Source organism: Amblyraja radiata, chromosome 25 (genome assembly GCF_010909765.2).
Source record: "Amblyraja radiata isolate CabotCenter1 chromosome 25, sAmbRad1.1.pri, whole genome shotgun sequence".
Classification (NCBI taxonomy): domain Eukaryota; kingdom Metazoa; phylum Chordata; class Chondrichthyes; order Rajiformes; family Rajidae; genus Amblyraja; species Amblyraja radiata.
The window spans coordinates 31,905,089-31,926,690 of record NC_045980.1 but is presented as its reverse complement, the minus strand read 5'-3'; the positions used below and the strand labels follow the sequence as shown (position 1 = coordinate 31,926,690).

Here is a 21,602-nt window from a genome sequence, read left to right as displayed (position 1 = left end):
CACATATTTTATTTTAGCTGTGTTTTTGGCTTGAGAGATTGTATGTTACAGCTTTAATGAATATATTAAGATAATACCTGTAATTTAGATTTAAATTTCTTGCTTTAAACATTACTTTAAATTTATTTTGTGTAATGTATAATCATGCATAATCATTTTTCACATGCAGAATTTTCATTCAATCTGAATGTATTTAAACAATACAATGTTTTAAATTTATTCCAGGATGTCACTAATGAAATTCCCAACTCTGTGAAATCCATTAATAAACTTACTTCGGGCTGCTCAGACTCCATAAATAAACTTGTATGTGAGGAACTCGCAGATCATTCTGAAAACTTGTATCCAGCACAAAAATATGGCACAAGCATCACAGATACGCGACTGATCGAGTCCCAACCTTCAGGATTTATATCAAATGTACCTTCAGTTGTGTCAGCGATGGATACACTATATGGACATCCCAACGAAGCAAGACTGTCACCTCACAATTCCAGTTCTGATGCCATTTATGCAATTGAAACATTGCAATTCCACGAAACTGCAGAAGCGGAATTAGTTTTAAGCGCAACGTGTGAAGAGCAAGGAGAGCAACAGGAAACAAAAGGGATGTATCCCAGCTGCAAAAATGAAGTGGATGACTGCCGAGCTGAAAGTTTTGCTCTCGACATGATGGCTTCACAATCTGGAGGGTGCCAGGGTTTGAAACAATCATCAGTCATAAATTCATGTAGCCATCACTCTCAGAAATGTTTTTTAATAGATTCATCTATTCATACAGGTTCCAAGGTTGACAGACAAACAGACTATGAATTAAATATGTTAAATAGTAATTACTTATCTTTAGGAAATGAACAGGATAACATTACTGAGAACATTAAGTCTACATTTTCTTTGCCATCCAGTAGACAATCAACAGAGGATAATCAAGAAACAGCACCTAGTTATAATGTTGAGACTCTGAATAGTATGCCTATGAAAGACTTAGGAAAGCTTGTATCTAACCAGGGGAAAGAAACATCAAAAGTCCAAAGCTACTTAATGCAACATCAAGAATCTATCCTTCAGCTTCAGACGGCTGGACTGGTAAGGAAACATACCAAAGAGTTGGAAAGATTAGCTGTAAGGTCTCCAAGCAAACAAGTACAGAGATGTAACTCTCAAAATCAGAAAGCTATATTTGCACATGGAGACTGCCTGGATATTATTATGCATGAACCAGTGGTAGATGTACAGGATCAAGCCCAGGCTTGTGAGAATATGGAGTATGATATGTTGCCTGAGGCCATCAGTGATGGCTCTAATTTCATGGCTGGTATATACCAGAAAACATCCACGCCTTATGTAAGTAATAGAAGTGGTTCAGGTTTTCTCACAAAGGAGCGTTTGCAGAAAATCTATGCAACACTATTTTCATCTCCTCATTCTTCTAGCTTGACCCGTAGCTCCAGCAGCGACAGCCTTCACAGTGTTCAGGGTCAACCAGGTCTGGTTGAACTGCGAACACAAGAAATTGAAGCCAGGATGCATCAGACCGGACTGACTATTTGTTCAGAGATGAAGCGATCTCATTCTCTTGCCAAACTTGAAAGCTTGAACTTGGCTTCTGAGGATCTGTCAGCTGGGGAGAAAAATGATGAAATGCTTCTCAGTTCAAGTCATGCCAAACGAACAGAGGGTTGTTTCTTGCCAAGTGTTGTTGAGAAAATGAGGCAGGAAAGAAGTCTCTGTGAGGAAACAGATATGCAAAGACAACATGGTTTCTTCCAGAAGCCACTAAATGAATCAATGGGAACTTCCAATTCTGCATTGGAGTATACAGGCTGTAAATTGGCTGAAATTCAGTGCACATATCAGTTTGAACATTCTTCTCTGTCTCCTCCCAAATATAATGTTGGTAATCCAGAGATAACGCAGCAGTGTATGGACTTTATCTCAATTCCTTCTTTTGGACTAGGCCAGTACCAAACCCAGAGTTACAATGATCTCTATTCCTTGGTTTCTCATGAACAGTATGTACGAATACATTCCATCAGGAAGCTCAGAAAAACTTGTGAAACAAATCGAAGCAGCAGTTCATTCTACCATACCATGTGATTCCTTGGCGAAGTAATGCATTCCAATCTCTCCTTAAATGTATGAACCTCCAGCCAAAAATATTTTAAGTTATAGCCTGTGTTGTACAATCTCTTGAAACGGCTGAAAATTATTCATAAACATGTTGCCAAATACAGCTGGTTGCCTGCTGAATAGTTTGCTTCTCGAGATTGACTGCAAAATCTGAGGTTGTATTTTTCATTTGAAATGAAATGCCACGCTTTGTAACTTCATATGGTTTCTAATTTTTATATAAAAAGACAAAATATAAATTCCGTTGAAAGTATTGATATTAACTTGAAGGTTCCTTCGACATACGGCCTGGAAGCTAACTTATATTCCTGCCAACAGAAGGTTAAAATAGAAAATCATGTAAATATGGCAATAACTTTACAAATTGCAATTAACATACATGATTGTTCCTTAAAACCTGCAGGATACACAATTGTTATTACCATTTTTTGGTTGGGTGGAATAAATGATATCTATTTTCTGCAAATGCTGTTGATTTTGAGGTCAAAATAGAGCTTATTCTATAAAGATAGCAATTGGCCATCCTACCCAAATAAAGACAGATTGAGAAAGGCTTCTTTTTGGAATCACTTCTGAAAATAATTTCTTTCCCATGACTTGCGTTAAACTGAAGTACTAAATGAAGTTCTGTGTAAACAGAAAAGCCTTTCACTGAGATAGTCGGTAAAAATATTTACAAAAGTGATCTTGGTTGGCAACAAATATGCTTCAATTATTTGTATGTTCTTATTTCCTGCTAATTCCTATCATGAAATTATGATCTCTCCATTCTGTCGCAGATCTTAATGCAATTATAATGCCTGTAGCTGTCTGTTCATATTTAACATTAACCACTGAATTTATGCGTTATATTTTCCTGTAATCTGACCTATTGTATTGTGTATGTAAGTAATTTTACTATTTCCCACTTATTTGCTCTTTGTCTGGCTTGCCAATCATGTGCATCCCCTCTATTTCAACTGAATTGACAACATTTCCGTTTCTATCTATACATCAGCATTCAGTGTGTATTTGAGAATTTGTTTCTGTGCCTAGGCCCCAGCTCTATTATGTTTGAGGAGTTTTCATGCAAAGCTGAGGCCCCTTGGTCGTCAAACAGCATGCAAGCTTGTCCTGTTTTATAGTTATTGACTTAAGTCAAACCTTGCTGTTATTACATGCAATAAAACTTGAGGAAATTATTTATTTTTTTAAGTTAGTCCCTGTTTCTATGAAACTAAAAAACTTAATGGTCTTGCCATTAAGATATTAATCTTTGTCTCTTGAATTCATTGAACAATGGTTAATTTAGGAAGCTCCATCACAATGCATCTGGAGAATTGTAAGTCCCTGGAGTGATGCTGCCAATATCATAATTACTGGACTACACAGCAGATTATCCCAAATGTGAATCTTTGCAAAATGAATTGACCTTGGCAATGGTATCTGAAAGTATGCTGCAATCCGTGCCATTTACTAAAGGTAAGAACATTATCCAGGATTCCTGCTGTGAACCAGTGGCTTGATTCAGCCAAGGACATAATCTAGTTTGGCTATGATATCTCTGGAGGATTGTGAAATTTAATAGCTTGGTTAAAAGATGAAAAAGGACCACCTGAAAGTCCGTTATGTGTGGTTGCCCAGAATCAACAAAATATAAAGTGAAACCAACTTCAAAGCTGGAAAGTTAAAAACAGAAAATGCTGGAAAAATTAAACAGTAAGGCAACATCTGTGGAGAGAGAAATTGTTAACATTTCAGATTGGTGTCTATTCGATTCCAACAAAAAGTTATCGACCTGAAACGTTAACTTATTTTCTTTCTACATGGGTGCATTAGGTATTTCCAGCATTTCTAACATCAGTGAAGTGTAACATGGCATGATTCAATTATTTCAGAAGAGTGATGAGAAGAAAAAGGAAGTTGGTTGCAAAAGAAACGTATTGGTTTTATTCCATTTACTAAAAGATACAAATAAGGTCAAAAATCATGTTATTGTGTTTCATTATCATAATGGTGGATCTATTTTTTTTCCTGTTGTCTTAAAATTCTACTCTTTTAGTAGAGATAAATTATGTTGTATATTTCCTTTTCATCTTTACTTATAGTAGGCATGGGTTAATTTTCATTCTGTATGAAATGTCTCCATTGAAAGTTCTATGTGCAGGAAGCAAGAAGTGATTTACTACAGAAATCCCAAATAAGATTGCATCAAGTACTTCTAGTTTAAAGGGAAATCTTTCCAAATCCTGCGTGGTTCAGATCAATGCGTATCCTTTCTTTTCCTTCATATATGGTCTGCTAATAGAAATTATCCTCCTCCACTTAATATCGGTAACTTCAGTTTCACTCTGATTTCAGTCACTGCACTATTAGATGTTTACATTTCTGAGGATGATAGTGGAATCCATTAACTCTGCTTTGACAGTGTTGATGCTGAGGTATAGATCTTAGGAATGTTAATCGGAATATTCATTGCGCTCCAGTTAAAAAATACTGAATTATGAAAAGACACGGATTAGACAATTTATTACTCGATCCTTAATTATCTGTGTATTGTTTTTGCCAAATTCAAAAAAACATAGCCGATCGGTTTAATTGCTGTTAATAGGCAATAATATTAATTTCCAGATCAGGAAGGGAAAAATAACTATTTTGAGCTCAGTTTATTGATTTTTGAAGCATTGAAAATCAACAAGTGAACTCAAATGATTGTATCTCCTTTCTAAAGTTCCTGCTCACATAATGTGCACTCAGATGTAGGTGTTATTTCCATTAATATTGCAAAATGTAATTGATAAGTAAAAGATAAGGCTCAAAGCTTATGCTTTGTGGGGGAAATGAAGCAATGGGATTTGGCACACAGTATGGCTCTAGTATTTTGTGAATCAGGAGAATTCTAAATGTTTATACCTAAAGTCACAAAAGATTTGTAATTTAAATGTTGCAAAAATAACTCTTAACAAATGAAAATCCAATATTAGAGATATTTTTAGCTCTGTAGAACATGATTTATATTCTATTACATCTTTGATGAAATTCCACCTTTTATAAATTAGTAGAATATTAAAATAGATTCTTCTCATTTAAAAAAGAACAGAAAGATTAAACATAGTCTTTAAACAATTAACAGCAACATTTCAGATTCAATTATATTCATGGAGCCTGAGCCAACATTTAAAAGAATACAATTAAATAAACTAAAGTACTCTTACCTATATATGTGGGAGTAAATTTGTAGCAAAATAGCAGAAATATCTAAGACTGGTGCAAGCAATTTCACCTCATTATGTCAGACTGCAAGCTGTGATAAGTATTTGAGATAAAATATGTGCAGTTTCCTATTACTATACGAGTGGCTATTAAATATTACTAAGGAAATTGTTTTTTTTAAATTAACGACTGTATTGATATTTTCATCTGGAGCTTGTGTACTTGGATTTTTAGACTCAAAATTATTTTGATTTATTTTGTCTTTGTAAATGTGATATTCTCCCTGAATCTAAGAAAACTAGAATTGCCGCTTCCTCTTGCTTCTCATCCTTCTTGCATGCATATTCTGTGTTAAACTTGCTATTGATTGTTTCCTATAACTTGAATTACTGATTATTTGTTATTTTCTGTCTATGGAAGACATTAAATGGTTGAAAGTGACCAATTCTGGCCTAATGTAGGAAAGTTTGGACTTCGTAATATAGTTCTGACTTTCAACTATAATTTGTATTGCCTTTTGCACTTAAAGTTTGGTGCCATATTTGATCCCACACATAATTACCTACCTTGCACCTACAAATCTTGGAGGGGTTCATTTAAGAGTTTAGTTTAGTGTCAAATTATAGAGAGGATCACTGGGAGAAACATTTTTAAATGTGGTGATCTGGAGTAGAAACTCTGCTATAACTTTGTTTTATGAAAATGCTGCTTAACATGTTTTTGGTTACCTTGTACAGATATACTTCAGTGCCTTTAATTTAGTGAATACTGTATGTGTGATGATTGTTGGGTGAAAGCATGCTTGTACACACGTACTGTCCAGGTTGAATGTTTAATGTCGAAAAGGTCTGTCTCCAATGGTTGTAATCACAAAAACAAGTATTTGTTGCATGTTCCAGCTTTTTTTTCCCCCAAAGTTTTCAGTTTTGTTATTTAAAAGTACTTTTTTTACTGTGAATCCAGAGGTAGCTGTATGCATAGTGCACTTTTTAACATCTGTTGACATGTACTGTACAAGTGTATGTTGGAAATAAATGTAAATTTTCAATAAACTCCGTAGCAGCAGTATATTTCCTACTGGTAAACTTTAGGATTGAAAGGAAAACAAATGTTTAATCAATGTGAAACACAGTAATTGTTTTATTCACAACAAAATGCTACAAGCAGCAATCCACAATCAGTTACTCTATTTTGGTTTGCATGAAAAACATGAAAAACACTCTGGTCTTTGGGCTGAATATTGATATTGACACTGAGACACAAGAAACTGCAGATGCCTGAATCTAGAATAAAAAACAAACTGCTGGGGGAACTCAGCATGTCAGACAGCATCTGTGGAGGGAATGGACAGATGACGTTTCAGGTCAGGAGTCTTCTGCCTAACCTGAGCTCCTCAAGCACTTTGTGTTTATTTTTATAGTGACATTGAACTCCTCAGATTAAAATAATCACCAGTGCAGCACTTTTAACCAAATACAGATCAGCCAACCTTGTTCTCAAAGGTTTTTAGGTAGAGCTTGAAACCACAGCTTTCTAACACCGAATGTAATTGTTATAATGACTCAGCCGATATCGTCTTCAACCTGAAATATGAACTCTGCTTCTCATTTAACAAATGTTGCCTGAACTGCTGAGGATTTCCAGCATCTTTTATTTTTATTGTGGACAGCTGTTTAGTAATGCCGTAATGGTAACAACGACTGACAGCCAGAATCTCCTTGAAATCAGTCTTGGAATTCAATTCAGACAGGACCTGACATTCGATTAGTCCAAGGAGGTTTGCTGAACAGGAGGAGGAAGGGATGGGGGGTTAAGGGGAAACTACTCTGTACATGTTCACAGAGCTGGGATTTTGGCTAAACCATTCACCATCTTGACAGTGAAACAGACAGCAACATCTGGATTATTAAATGTGGAAATCCAGCAGATACTGTCACTAATCTCTGATCTTCCACAGTAGGTTTTGTAACCTTATCCAAAGATTTCTTGAAAAAACAATGTGATAGAGTTGGTATTTGCTTATTATTGACTCGTATTCCAACATACAATGAAAAATGTTGATTGGCATGCTATCCAGACAAATCATACTGTACAAGTACAGCAGGTACTGCAAAAGAGAAAACAGAACACAGAATATGCAGTTACAGCAGCAGACTAGTGGCGCAGCAGTAGAGTTGCTGCCTTTCAGGGCGAGACCCGGGTTTGTTCCTGACTACAGGTGCTGTTTGTACATCCTCCCTGTGATTGCGTGGCTTTTCGCCGCATGCTCTGGTTTCCTTCCACATTCCATCTGTTTAATTCAACAAAGTACTGTATTTCTACCATGCATTTGCATTGAAAATTTCATCCTGAAATGAAATAAGTGAAGAACAGGTTACAACTCTTCAAGACGAGTGGGAAACGAGCATTGATTGTTCAGAAAAGGCTGTAGTGTATTGAGTGAAGGTGACCTGTACCTGCTTGCAGCACACCAGGTGACTACATCATTGTATCTTCATGGAGCAGTGGCAGGACTTCTTTACTGAGAGGTCTTCCCTAAACTGCTGGTATGGAGTAGAGTGACTGGTGATTAAAGAGTAGACCTGCAATGAGTGAACAACAGTCAGAGGGGGATGCCCTTATCCAATTAGTCCCTTTACCCCGTCTCCTTGTCGTCGTCCTCCCCCCCCCCCATTCCTTATTCCCCAGTCTCTAGAATCTTTTCCCTAGGAACCCACATCTAATTGGCTTACCAGCTACACTTCAGGAACGTGCAGCTCGCTGCCAGAGAGGAAGGAGAGATAAAGAAACATACGAACATATGATTCGGGGCCAGAAGTGGGCTGCTCAGCTCCTTGAGCTTGCTCCATCGTTTTGTAAGATTGTGGCTGATGTGATTGTAACCAGCACTCCACATTCACATACAAGTGTGTGATGACACCGCAGAAGGATGAGGGGAGATCTTATAGAAGTGTACAAAATCATAAGAGGAATAGATTGGGTAAGCCCACAGAGTCTCTTGCTCAGAGTAGAGGAATCAAGAATCAGAGGACATGGGTTTAAGGGGAGGGGGGAAAGATTTAATAGGAACCTGAGGGGTAATTGTTTTCACGCACAAGGTGGTGGGTGTATGGAACGAGCAGCCGGAGGAAGTAGTTGAGACAAGTGCTATCACAACTTTTAAGAAACATTTAGACAGGTGGGGCCAGTGTAGATGGGACATGTTGGTCGGTGTGGGAATGTTGGGTTGAAAGGCCTGTTTCCATGCTCTATGTAGTTATGTTGCAAAGCCTACCTGAAGCGTCTTTGAAAATCTGCCGTTGCGGGTGTGCGCGATTTTGGCGCCGTTTAGAGGGGGCGGGTTTAAAACGCGATTTTCTCTAGGCTGTTCAAATCGAAGATGTTCAGCCTAGTTAATTATTAACGAAAAATCGCTGGAAGACCCCGTCGCAAAGGCTATTATTAGGTTTAAAGGCCTCGTATAATAGTTATAGTAGTTTAAAAATCAATCTCTAAACCCGCGACCGTCAGCAACCGCAGGGTCTCATAAAGCAAATAGCAGAAGTTAGGTTGTATATTTTTACATTAAAAAGGGCTTCTAAAGATCCCTTTATACAAAATTTAATATTGCGAGTAGCTCAATTTGGGCCCATTATATCGCGCAGTATTTTTCTCAGCATTTGGGGCACAAATCTACCGCAATGTGAACGTTCTAAACCAGCGCGTTCCACAGGATCCCACTAGAAAGCTGATTTAAATGGGCATTTATTTACAGCAATTGAACACTGAATTCCTTCCATTTGGTCTATAAATTAATGTAAATGAGATTTAAAAATCATGTTTTATTGTGAATTATTTGTGAATATTATTTGGACATTTAGGCTATTTAAAAATGTTAATAATTTATTAAGAAATGGATAGATGTTTAGATCTAGTAATTGAAGTCTGAAATTAGCTACAATTAGGTAACTAACTAATTATATGCTTTAATTTCAGGTCATCCAAGTAAGATTATTTTATATTTGTTTCAGAATGCTTCAATCTATGATAACTGAAAATTTCATTCAGTTCTCTTAATTTTTAAGAAAGTTATGGGCTTTTGACTGTTCACGATCACAGCTTTTTTGTTATGTCCATAGAAAATCAATAGGGAACAAGATGCTCATTTCCGAGTATGAAAATGGCCATAACTTTTTAAATACTTGAGATATGAAAGTGAATTGGGTGTCAAATTAAACTTATTTTTATGCTTTATCTGATGGGATAAATTACAGACTTGATTTTTAAAATCTCAAAATTTTGTAACATTGCTACTCTATGACTCTAAAGGACAATATTAATCACTGCAAAGGCCAGACATAGTTATATCAGGTGGACTTCAGTGAGAACATAAAAAGAGGCACAAAGTGCTGGAGTAACTCAGCGGGAGACATGGATAAAGAAGAGTCTAGGCCACCTTCAGTCTGAAAAAGGTCCCGACCTAAAACGCCACCTATTGATGTTCTCCATACATGCTGCCTGACCCACTGAGTTACTCCAGCACTTTGTGTCTTCTTTTATTAACCATTCTCTGCAGTTCCTTGTGTCTTCAGGGACAACATACTTTATTTGCATGGTTTCTATCGAGTGAAACTTATGAAATAGTTTATTTAAGTGTATAGTAAACATGCAATACCCAAAGGAAGTAATTTATACAGTTCAATGGGAATATCCGTCTCTATATCACATATCAAGATATTTGAAATTAATTACAAATTCCACCTTGAGATGGTATCAAAAAATATGAACTGGCAATTCATTACTTTCCACAAAATAGTGAGTTAGGGCTTAGAATCTTTGCAAGAAATATTGTCTTGGGCAATTAAACAGCTACATAAACAAGTAGCTGATCCCATTGGGACTAGTCTGTCTTAACATAGCTTCAGCACTAGTTCTAGCTGTTGTGAAATTAAGTAGAGATGTAAAAATCAACATGCTGGTCAGACAGCATCTGTGGAGAGAAATGGACAGACAGCATTTTGGGTCTGGACCTGTCTTTAGTTTCCCCTGCCCTTTGTCTTTTGCTCAAGATTCCAGCATCTGCAGTTTCTTGTGGCTCCATGTTGTGGAATAAACCCTATTTGCAACTTGTGTTCATCCAGCTACAACTTCTTTCATATTCCAAATGAATCAGGCTCCCATGATCACAGAGAACAGGAACAGCGGCTTGGGAGTAATGTTAAATGTTGTAAGTTATTATATTAATACATTCTCTTTGGAATTTGCCTTTTTATTAGAAATTGATGCAATGGGGATGGGAGTGGAGCGAAGAATAACAGTTTATTGGCAAAAGTGATTTTTCTTTGTGCATTATTTCAATCTACTGCTTTTATCTCTGTCGTTCTCTGTAATTATTGCAGGGTCTTTTTTTTAATAAAAGTTTGATTTGCTTCCAAGCTGTCAGCAGGGCCAATTTCTTGATGTTATTTAAAATGCATCCACATTTCTATAGCCAATTAGCCAGTGGTGCATGTAAACATACAAATTAGGTCAGAAATAGGCTACATGGCCCCTCAAATGGGATCAGCTATTTATTAAGGCAGACCCAAGGAATGCTTGAATCTAGAGCAAAACACAAAGTCTTTTGAGTAACTTAGTGGATCAGGCAGCATCAGTGAAGGGAATGGACAAGCAACATTTCGGATCAGTCGGAAGGGTCCTGACCGGAAACATTGCTTGTCTATTCCCTATAGAGATGTGGCCTGACCTGCTGAGTTACACAGCACTTTATGTTTTATAGTCATTTATTTATTAATATGGCTGATCTAATTGTGACCTCAACTTCACTCTCACGTCTACCAGTGGTTCTCTTGCCGAGCAAGTGCCTAATTATTCTGCCTTAAGATAGATTACTTTTTGAAAATTCCCTGGATTCAGGGAAGATTCTATAAATCGGAAAACTGCAAGTTCAATTGCTTTACTCTGAAAGGAAGGGAGACAGACGGTAGAATTCTACAAGCCAGTTGGCTTAACATCTGTTGTACAGAAAATGTTTAAATGCATCCTAGCAGGACACGTAGTCATGGACAGTGTGGAAGCAGGCCCAATTTGCCCACACTGACCAACATGTCCCATCTAGTCCCAACTGCCTGCATTTAGCCCATATCCCTTTAAACCTATCCTTTCCATGCATGTGTCTAAATGTTTCTTAAAATTATTTTAAAATGTAATCCCTGAGGAAGATGCATAATTTCAAAGTGCATGAAAATTGTGTGAAATTCCTTGATTCCCCTATCACTAACATCTTTGCAGGGAGTTGGAGTGGAGGTGATGTGGGCTGGAGAGCCTCCGGCAGCCGTGGGATCCCGTGGATCAGATGCTGCTGGAAGCCCCACATAGGTCAGACCAGCTCTCAGATTATACGCAGCCTGCAGAGGCACGGAGCAGCAGTAGAGAACCTCTACTATATCACCCTGTCAGCACAGACCCAGTATCGCCGCCAGGACATTGGCCGTTTAAGGCCAAGATAAGACTTGACATTTTTAAGAACTTGAGCACAAGGTGGTGCTGAAAACATGGCGACTCTTTGTGTACTGCCTCAGTGAAGTCTACTGTTGTTACATTACAATCATTGCACTTTATGTCTTTATGTATGATTGTGCTTTTGTATCGCATTATTTTACTGAATTGTACGCAAAGCAAAAAAAATCACTATTTATTTACGTGTGACAATAAAGTACCATTAAAGCAGTAGTCTAAAGGTAAAGAAGCAAATGTTGATGCCCATCTAACCAGCCAGCTCTCACTGTTGGATTAAGGCCTGTGGGTTTGAAACCTGTCCCTTTGTTTGGTTGCCATGGGGTTGCAGTTTGCATGATCTATATCAGTCACGCGCTTTAATCTGGATCCTGCTTTTGGATAGCAATCTATATTTATCTGTGAGGAAACATTCCTGCTGTTTTGACGACGATGAAGAAGTTTAAAATTTGGCTTTTTGCTATTTCACACTGGCTATTTTAAGAACATAATTGTACCAAGTCATTTAATGTTTTGAGAAAATCTATCAAGTTTGTATTTCATTGCCTTCAAGGGTAAATAGACGATTAATATGTTAACTCTTTTCTGTATTTGTACGTGGTACTGCAATGTTAAATACCTCTTAATGTTAAACGTGAACAGGAAGTAGTAAATAGCATAATGAGTAATAAAATAGCATAACATGATCTGAAAACATCGATACGGCCAAATTGTTACCATGGGAACTTGTTCTCTCCAGTATTAAACATCGAAACAACATCATGCTCCACTCTCCATTCCATTTGTCCCTGCCTATTCCATTCTCAATGAACCTCCCTTTTTCCCTCGCCAGACTGTCTCCTTCCATTCCTTCCTCGTGCCTTATTTTATCCTTAACCCCATCATACCCTCTCATATCCTACTCCTGTCCTCCATCCATTTCTCTTCCTCTGTGCATGCTTTCTCTTCACACTCTTTTCCAACTAGTAAACTTAACCAGAATACAATTCTCATCCCTGGAAAATAAATAAGTCTATCCATATATTTTCGTAAACTGGGGGAAAGATTTAATAGGAACCTGATGGATAACCTTTTCACGCAAAGGGTGGTAGGTGTATAGAACGAGCTGCCAGAGGTGGTAGTTGAGGCAGATACTATCGTAACGTTTAAGAAACATTTAGACAGGTACATGGATAGGGCAGGTTTAGAGGGATATGGGCCTAACGCAGGCAGGTGGGACTAGTGTAGATGGGACATGTTGGTCGGTGTGGGCAAGTTGGGCCGAAGGGCCTGTTTCCACACTATGATTCTATGAATTAATTCCAAGCTGCAACAATTCAAATGCTTTCATATCTAACTTTCTCTGCAAATATTTTGTTTTTATGTTCAGAAGCACAGCAGCGAAGCACATCATTAGAATTATACTGAAGAAAGACACAAAACTGGAGTAACTCAGCGGGTCAAGCAGCAACTCCAGAGATGTTGCCTGAGTCACTGAGTTACTCCAGCATTTTGTGCTTTTCTTTGGTATAAAACAGCATCTGCAGTTCCTTGTTATTACTGGAATTATATTGTTTCTTGTTTCTCTCTTGCTCTGATTATTTCTGTCCCCTCTGTTTCCATATGTTTTTTGACCTGAATACTTCAGGATATTTATTTCCCATCCAATACCACAGGCGAACAACAAGCACATAAAATGAAGGTCATTCATTGACGTAGACATGGAAGTCAATCCTTCAAGCATCAGTTTAAAATATTTACTCAGAATTAAATTTGGCACATTCAGTCTTTGAAAACCAGTGGGTGCCACAATATATGAACAGCTCTAATGTTAAATATGTATGTGGTGAAATGTATTTTGTCCACCACCTGAGAGGTAATCTGACAGTGAGTTCCCTATTCTCTGAGGAAATAGTTAATGAGAAACAGAGGTCTACAATGCACATACAATCCACTCTAGCAGATCACTGGTTGATAACCATCTGCCAGGCATCATTGACTTGCACAGATAATTTGCTTTTATTACAAATAAGGCAAAAATAAATCAAGCTTCTAACGACCTACAAAGATTTCTTAATTTTAGAACCAATGTTACAGCCAATTTCTAGTCTGAAAAAGGGTCTCGACCCGAAACGTCACATATTCTTTCACCAGAGATGCTGCCTGACCCGCTGAGTTGCTCCAGCATTTTGTGTCTTATCTTAATCAGACAATGTATATTAAAGTTTCCATAGAACAGTACAGCACAGTAACAGGCCTTTCAGCCCACAATGTCTGTGCTGACATGATGCCAAGATAAGTTCTTATCTGCCTGTACATGATCCATATCCCTCCATTGCCTGCATGTCCACGTGCCTATCCAAAAGCCTCTTAAACAACACTATCATATTTGCTTCCAGCACCACCTCTGGGAGTGTGTTCAAGGCACTTACCACTCTGTGTATAAAAACATGCCCCGCACATCTCCTTTGTTATCTTTACATTCACTTCCAAGAGTTAGGTTGGTGGACTTTTCTCTGTTTGTTTGCTGTTTACTCAGATACTTTGCCAGGCTGAAAAGATTTATTTTGCTAAAAGATGAAAGGAGGAATCCTCGATTATTATTGAAAGGCAAAAGGAAAAGAAGATCCTCTTGGTGCTAGACAGCATTATGTATTGGCATGCGGTGACACGGAGACTACAACATTAAGCTGGTGAAACATAATCAAATGTCAAAAGCTAAAAATACAACTATGTATAATTTGTAAACCATTCCGTCAAACCATCCAGGGTGCATGTTTTGAACCATTAAAACAGTTCCAATGCTTGTGCTGCAACCTAATTAAATCATTGTGAATCCTTCTATCGAGAGAAGTTGCATTTTTAACCTGATTAATATCAATTTGTACATATTGTTTATCTCTATTAGTGGAACTCTTTAAACTATGCAGTAAATTCAGGGTCAATTTTATTTCCACACTTTGGTGAAGATTTTGCAAGTGAACAATTCGTACCAAACCAAACCAGAAGGGTCTCGACTTGAAACGTCATCTGTCCATTCCCTTCAGAGATGCTGCCTGACCTGCTGAGTTGCTCCAGAACTTTGTGTTTCACTCAGGATTCTAGCATCTGCAGTTCCTTTTTTCTCCAATCCTTAATTTCTTTAGTTTCTCCTCATTACTTGAAATGGAAACTTTTTTTTGTTAACAATGTTATGACATTACACTACGTCCTCATTATCCAAAAGGGGTTAGGACATAGATTTACTGTGGATAATGTAAAACATGGATACTACTAAGGTACAAAGTGTTGCAGTAACTCAGCAGGTCAGATAGCATCTTTGGAGAACATGGATAGGAGATGTTTTGGGTCGGGAGGGTCCAAACTCGAACCATTCCCTATCCATGTTTTCCACACAGGGTATGAGTGGAGGATTAACCTGTGTACGTGCGCTGATTAATGATGAAGGCAGAAATAAGATTTTTTGGGAAGTTTTTTATGTGTATTCTATTGTTCACTAATATTTATTGCTAATAATAATAATAATAATAATAATAATAATAATATATCTTTTATTGTCATTGCACGTCAGTGCAACGAGATTTAGTGTGCAGCTCCACTGATGTACAAGAAAGGTAAATAAATACAATACATAAATAAACAAGCTGAATTGATTGACGTGACCATCTGAGGGAGACTGTCCAAAGGGGGTGGGTGGGGGGGCACTCATTAGGGCCGGTTCAGAGCCGCTATAGCTCTTGGGATGAAACTGTTCCTGAGTCTGGAGGTTCGGGCGTAGAAGGCCTTGTAACGTCTGCCGGAGGGAAGTAGTTGAAACAGACCGTGGCAGGGGTGTGATGAGTCCTTATGGATGCTGAGGGCCTTCCTGAGGCACCGCGTGTGGTAGATGCCCTCCAAGGCTGGTAGCTCTGTCCCGATGATCCTCTGCGCTCTGTTGACGACGCGCTGAAGAGCTCTCCTCTCCGCCTCCGTGCAGCTGAGATACCACACAGAGATGCCATACGTTAGTATGCTCTCTGTGGTGCAGCGGTAGAACGTTGTCAGCAGATGTTGGGGCAGACCAGTCTTTTTTAATGTCCTCAGGAAGAACAGTCGTTGCTGTGCCTTCTTGACCAGCGCGGCGGTGTTTGTGGACCATGTGAGGTCTTCTGAAATGTGAGTGCCCAGAAACTTAAAGCTGGACACTCTCTCCACACTTTCCCCATAAATGGAGATTGGGGCGTATTCTCCAGAATGGGACCTCCTGAAGTCAATAATCAGCTCCTTGGTCTTAGAGGTGTTTAGTACCAAGTTGTTATTGGCGCACCAGTCCGCCAGGTTCTGCACCTCCGCTCTGTATTTTGTTTCATCACCGTTGGTGATCAGCCCAATCACTGTTGTGTCGTCTGCAAACTTCACGATGGTGTTGGTGTCGAATGCAGGGACACAGTCGTGAGTGAAGAGGGAGTAGAGCATGGGGCTTAGTACACAACCCTGTGGTGTGCTGGTGCTCAGGGTGATGGTGGAGGACAGGTGCGGGCCCAGTCTCACTGCCTGCGGTCGCTCCGTGAGAAAGTTCAGGATCCAAGCGCATATCGGTGAGCTGAGGCCTAGCTGGTGGAGTTTGGTGGTGAGCTTGGTGGGGATGACCGTATTGAATGCAGAGCTATAGTCAATGAAGAGCATCCTCACATACGTGCCCTGTCTGTCCAGGTGAGTCAGGACAGTGTGAAGGGCCAGAGAGATGGCATCCTCTGTCGATCTATTTGCCCTGTATGCAAATTGATGGGAGTCCAGTGAGGCAGGGATGCTGGATTTAATATGGGAGAGGACCAGCCTTTCGAAGCACTTCATGGGGATTGGAGTCAGGGCAACCGGCCGGTAGTCGTTGAGGTTGGTGATTTTGGACTTTTTCGGCACCGGCACTATGGTGGCTGTTTTCAGGCACTTGGGGACCGTTGCCAGAGATAGAGAGAGATTGAAGATTCTCGTGAATACCTCCGCCAGCTGTCCAGCACAGTCCTTTAATACTCTTCCCTGTACACCATCCGGGCCTGCAGCCTTGCGTGGATTGATCCTACGCAGAGCGCACTGTACCTCCTGAGTGCTCAGTGTTAAGGCCTGTCCCTCCGCTATGGGGAGTGTGGCCTTGTTGAAAAATGTAGAGAGTGGAGCCGCAAACTTGATTAGTAAAGGTGCCAGGGGTTATGGGGAGTAGGCAGGAGAATGGGGTTGAGAGGGAAAGTTAGGACGGCCATGATTGAATGGCTGAACAGACTTGATGGGCCGAATTCCCTAATTCTGATCCTACAACTTATGAACGTATGAACATGAAGCCCTCTAGATGTTTCCCAAATTAAAAGGTCTCTAGCTGTCTCTAATCTCCTGTGAAAGTCTACTTTGGACAGGTTTGCTTCTTGAGAGAATGGACTTGCTGTTTTGTGATAGTAAACCCTGTTCAATGAGCCACACAAGGCTCAGGGACTTGTCCTACTGCCGTTAATTTTTGTGGCTCAGGCATCGATTGTGCGGCTGTCTAATGTAAGCTAGGGAACAACACAGGCCACCTTGAATGAGGAACAGAATATTTAGAGTATTATAAAATCATGAGAGGTACAGATAAGGTGAGAAACCATGGTCTTTTTCCCAAGGGAAGGGACCCAAAAAACTAAAGGACATAGGTTTGAGATAAGAGAGGAAAGATTTAAAAGGGACCTGAGGAGACACCTTTATAACAGGGGATGTTGGGTACACAGAACAAGCTGCCAGATGGAGTAGTATAGGAGGTTACTATTATGACAGTGAAAAGACACTTGGACAGGTACATGGATATGAAAGGTTTGGAGGGATATGGGCCAGGCCTAATTAAGCAACTTGGCCGGCATGGTCGAGTTGGGCCGAAGGGCCAGTTACTGAGCTGCATAGCTCTATGACTAATGGCTGGTGATATGGTGTTGAAGGATAGCTCTAATGCACACAAGCCTAATTAATCTACCCAAAAAGAATTAGTGGAATGGAACAGTGAAGCACAAGCAGCGACTGACTTCTGATTGAAAGGACTGCTGGGGAATTTACACTGCACTTTTACTGCCTTGTTAGGTTGTGTCAGATTTGATAATACATGCCAAATGAAGGCTGAAGAATTCTCGTCATTTCCTGTGCCAACCTGGAAAGGCAATAGTCTGAATAGGAGGTGATTATTCTAGGGGATTCTGAAATTCAGAAAACAGAACACAAAGGCAATATCACAAACTAATGTATGGAATATTAGTGGTCTTATGAGGAAGGATTGGGCAGGCTAGGCTTGAAGTTCATATCATGGCACTGATATTGTGATGTGTTCAGACGAGTGCAGTGGGAGGCGTTGACTAATGTTGACTAAGGCGTTGTATCTATGCTACTGTAAGGTCCTGGTACCCAGATGAGTCAAAGAAAGAGATAAAATAAACAATGCATTACTTTGTTCCAAGGCACCATTACCTTAACTGACCAACCCTCAGAAATGTGTTCCTAATCATTAAAACTACAAATTTTCAGTGTATTCGGTTCTTTATTTTAATTTTAACGCTAGTTTATATTTGTGAAATTTAACTCTTCCCATTTTGTTTTACTGCCTGCTGTACTGATTTTACACTTTGGTCAAACTTTCACAAAATATTATTTTGTTAAACACATACATAGTTGAAGGTCTGTGTAGGGTGAATCCTTTGGTCAAATTCAGTTAGAGTGATATGATAGATGTAAAAATCTAAACAAAATACCATTGTTAGAGAAAGATACAAGGAGTAACCTGCAGAGGTTCAGTAGCAGCTCTGCTGTGCACAGACTTGTGCCATTTTAGGAGAAGCAGACTATGAACCTAGTAAATCCTGGCATAGACATTCCAAGTTAAACTCAAATACTCTTGCAACTTTGCCAAATGAAGTACAAGATGTGAAAAAAAGATCTGATTTCTACAATTTGAGTTGATGTCAACATTACCCAACACTTACTTCACAGCATGTTATAGTCCTTTTCTAGACTGTGTTATGCTTGTTTGAACTGCGAGTGCCATGGAGACGGAGTGCAATAATCTTTCAACAAATTATATTGTTGCTCTGGATTGTTAACCCATGGGATACTCTGGGGAGGAGGAATATGAGAGAATTTCTGTTCTAATGAATGTCAAAATTAATCTTGTGAAGGTATGATCAGATAAGACTGAGACTTATGCATGCACTCTAGCACGCAGAAAGCCAGAACCAATGACTAATTCACCCGATGCTTGGTATTTTCTCATCACGCAGTCTATTGAAGGAGATCTGTGCAGAAGGAGACTTATTCTGGATCTGAAGCTTGGGCTGATTTGCAGTTGGCAGCTATGTAAAATAAGAAATAAAAATAGGTTTACTCATGAAATGTCACAGTATTAATTCAGTTTAGTTTAGCTTAGAGATACAGCGCGGAAACAGGTCCTTTGGCCCACCGAGTCTACACTGACCAGCAATCACCCATACCCTAGCTCTATCCAACATACTAGGGATAATTTACAGAAGCCAATTAACCTACAAAACTGCATGTCTTTGGAATGTGGGTGGAAACCGGGGCATCCAGAGAAAACCCACACGGTTACAGGAAGCAAGTACAAACTCCGTAGTCAGGATCAAACCCGGGTCCCTGGCCTGTAAGACAGCAACTCTACCGCTGCGCCACTGTGCTGCACGAAAATGAAGGTGCAAGAAGATTTCTGGAATTCTGATGTTTTGATTCAGCTGCAGCATCAGACATGCGGCACCTGTGTGCGTCTGAGATTTGAAGTGGTGCAGAGCTGCCTGAATTATTTACATGTGGCTGACAGCGTTAAAAGTACAAATGTAGAATTTCTTCCATGCGAAGAAAAAAGGATGAATTTTGATTCATTCCAATTGGCCTCAATATTTGTTTACCAGAGAAAAATCATAGGATTTGACTTGGGAATTCTAGATGATTTCCTGTCCCCACCCTAATGAGCTGTGGCGAGTTGGACTGTTCCAGTTGGATTTGGATTTATGTTGGACTATTGAGATAGTTGAACATTCCAAGCTGTTTCAAAGAAGCATTATTTAAGCACAGTCCCAATCTGAGCACTTTATAACGATTACCGGTTGCAATTCTAAATCTGATACTCTTAACCTTTTTGGTTAAGCCAAGTTTGGAGTATTGTATGCAGTTCTGGTTGCCCCATTACAAGAACGATGTTGAGGCCTGGAGTGTGTGCAGAGAAGATTTACCTGAATGCTGCATGAATTGGGAGTTTTAGCTACAAGGAGAGATCAAGCAAAGTTAAGTTATTTTCTCTGGAGCGCCAGAGGTTGAGGGGAGACCTGATACAAGATTTAAATTATAAGAGGCATAGATAGGGTAGAGAGGCAGAACCCGTTTTCTCAGGGTGATACTGTCAAAGACTTGAAGACATAGCTTTAAGGTGAGAGGAGCAAAGTACAGTTTAAAGGAACTGTACAGGGTAAATGTTTTTACAGGGTGGTGGATGCTTGGAATGTGCTGCCAGAGGTGGTGGTGGAGGTATATATGATAATGGTGTTTAGGATAGGCATAGGGATATGCAGAGAATGGAGGGATATGGATCAGATGTAGGCAGATGAGATTAGTTTAACTTGGCATCATGTTCAGCCTAGACATTGTGGGCTCAACGTCCTGTTCCTTTGTTGTACTGTTAACTTTTTCCCATCTGGTAGGGAACAGAGATTCTATATTTTTTCCCCATTTAAATAACAAATCACTGGTAATTGTAAGACATTTCTTCCAACTATTCTTTAAGCTTTGTTCAGCTTCTTTCCCAGTTAGTTAGAAAGAGCGAGCTGTGGTAATGGTTAATCTTTTCACTCTCTTTTGAAACATTCATCGTACCTTCCTGTTTTCCACATAGAGGTGAAGTGTTAATGATTTGATAGTTGGGAGACTGGTGATGGGTGGAATTCACTGCAGCGGCCGGAATGTAATAATGTGATGGTGCAGCACATTCACAACCTTTCGGTCTTGATAGTTTCATTGAGAACACTGGCAGAGAAGGAAAGGACAGGATGCAAGCAGTTCATGATGTCAAACCATCTGTTGCACCCATTTGAGTTCAGCTGAACTGTCCAATAACTATCCTCACTTAATCTCACTCTTGTCCAATAGTCAGACACTGCCCTACTTTAAAAAAAACACCACCAACACACAGGCTGCTTACTGATTGATTTCTTCTGGCTGTTGATGCTTTTTGCAGTTTTATAACTTCTTGGTGCCTTCTTCAGCAGATTCAAATTGCTAATAGAATACAGTGGTGTTGAAGGGACCAGAAACCATTCTGCTGACTTCAAAGCCTTTTCACTTACCAATTACTCTAAGCGTGGATAAGTATGCAGTCCTCTAGAAATGCAGCTGATGTGGGGGAAATGAGCAGGGTCCATATGGAGCAGGTTGGCGGTGGACCATGTCCAACAAGGAATTCACAAAGCAATTCTCCTGTGTATGAAAGTCATAGAGTCAGCCATACAGCATGGAAACAGGCCCTTCGGCCCAAATCGTCCATGCCAACCAAAAGGTCCCATCTAAGCTAGTCCAAATTGACCATGTTTGGCCCGTATCCCTTAAAACCTTTCCTATCCATGTACCTGTCCAAGTATCTTTTAAATGCTATTTTAATACCTGCCTAAACTGCCTCCTTTAGCAGCTGATTCCATATAACCTCTGGGTAAAAAAGTTGCCTCACAGTTTTTTTTATTAAGCCTTGTCCCTCTCATCTTAAACATATGCCCTCTGGTTCTTGATTCTCCTACCCTGGGTAAAAGACTCCGTGTGTTTTG

General features: G+C 39.4%; 1 protein-coding gene across 2 annotated transcripts in view; it reads left to right on the top strand.

The window, feature by feature from the left end:
* The window catches only part of ssh1 (slingshot protein phosphatase 1), a 52,914-nt gene extending 46,540 nt beyond the window's left edge, over positions 1 to 6,374 (top strand). For both annotated transcript variants that reach the window (XM_033043748.1, XM_033043747.1), the window contains exon 15: positions 226 to 6,374. In XM_033043748.1, the coding sequence (XP_032899639.1) occupies positions 226 to 2,097 (1,872 nt within the window). In that variant the 3' untranslated portion in view covers positions 2,098 to 6,374. The remainder of the gene's footprint in view (positions 1 to 225) is intronic.
* Positions 6,375 to 21,602: the final 15,228 nt, after the last annotated feature.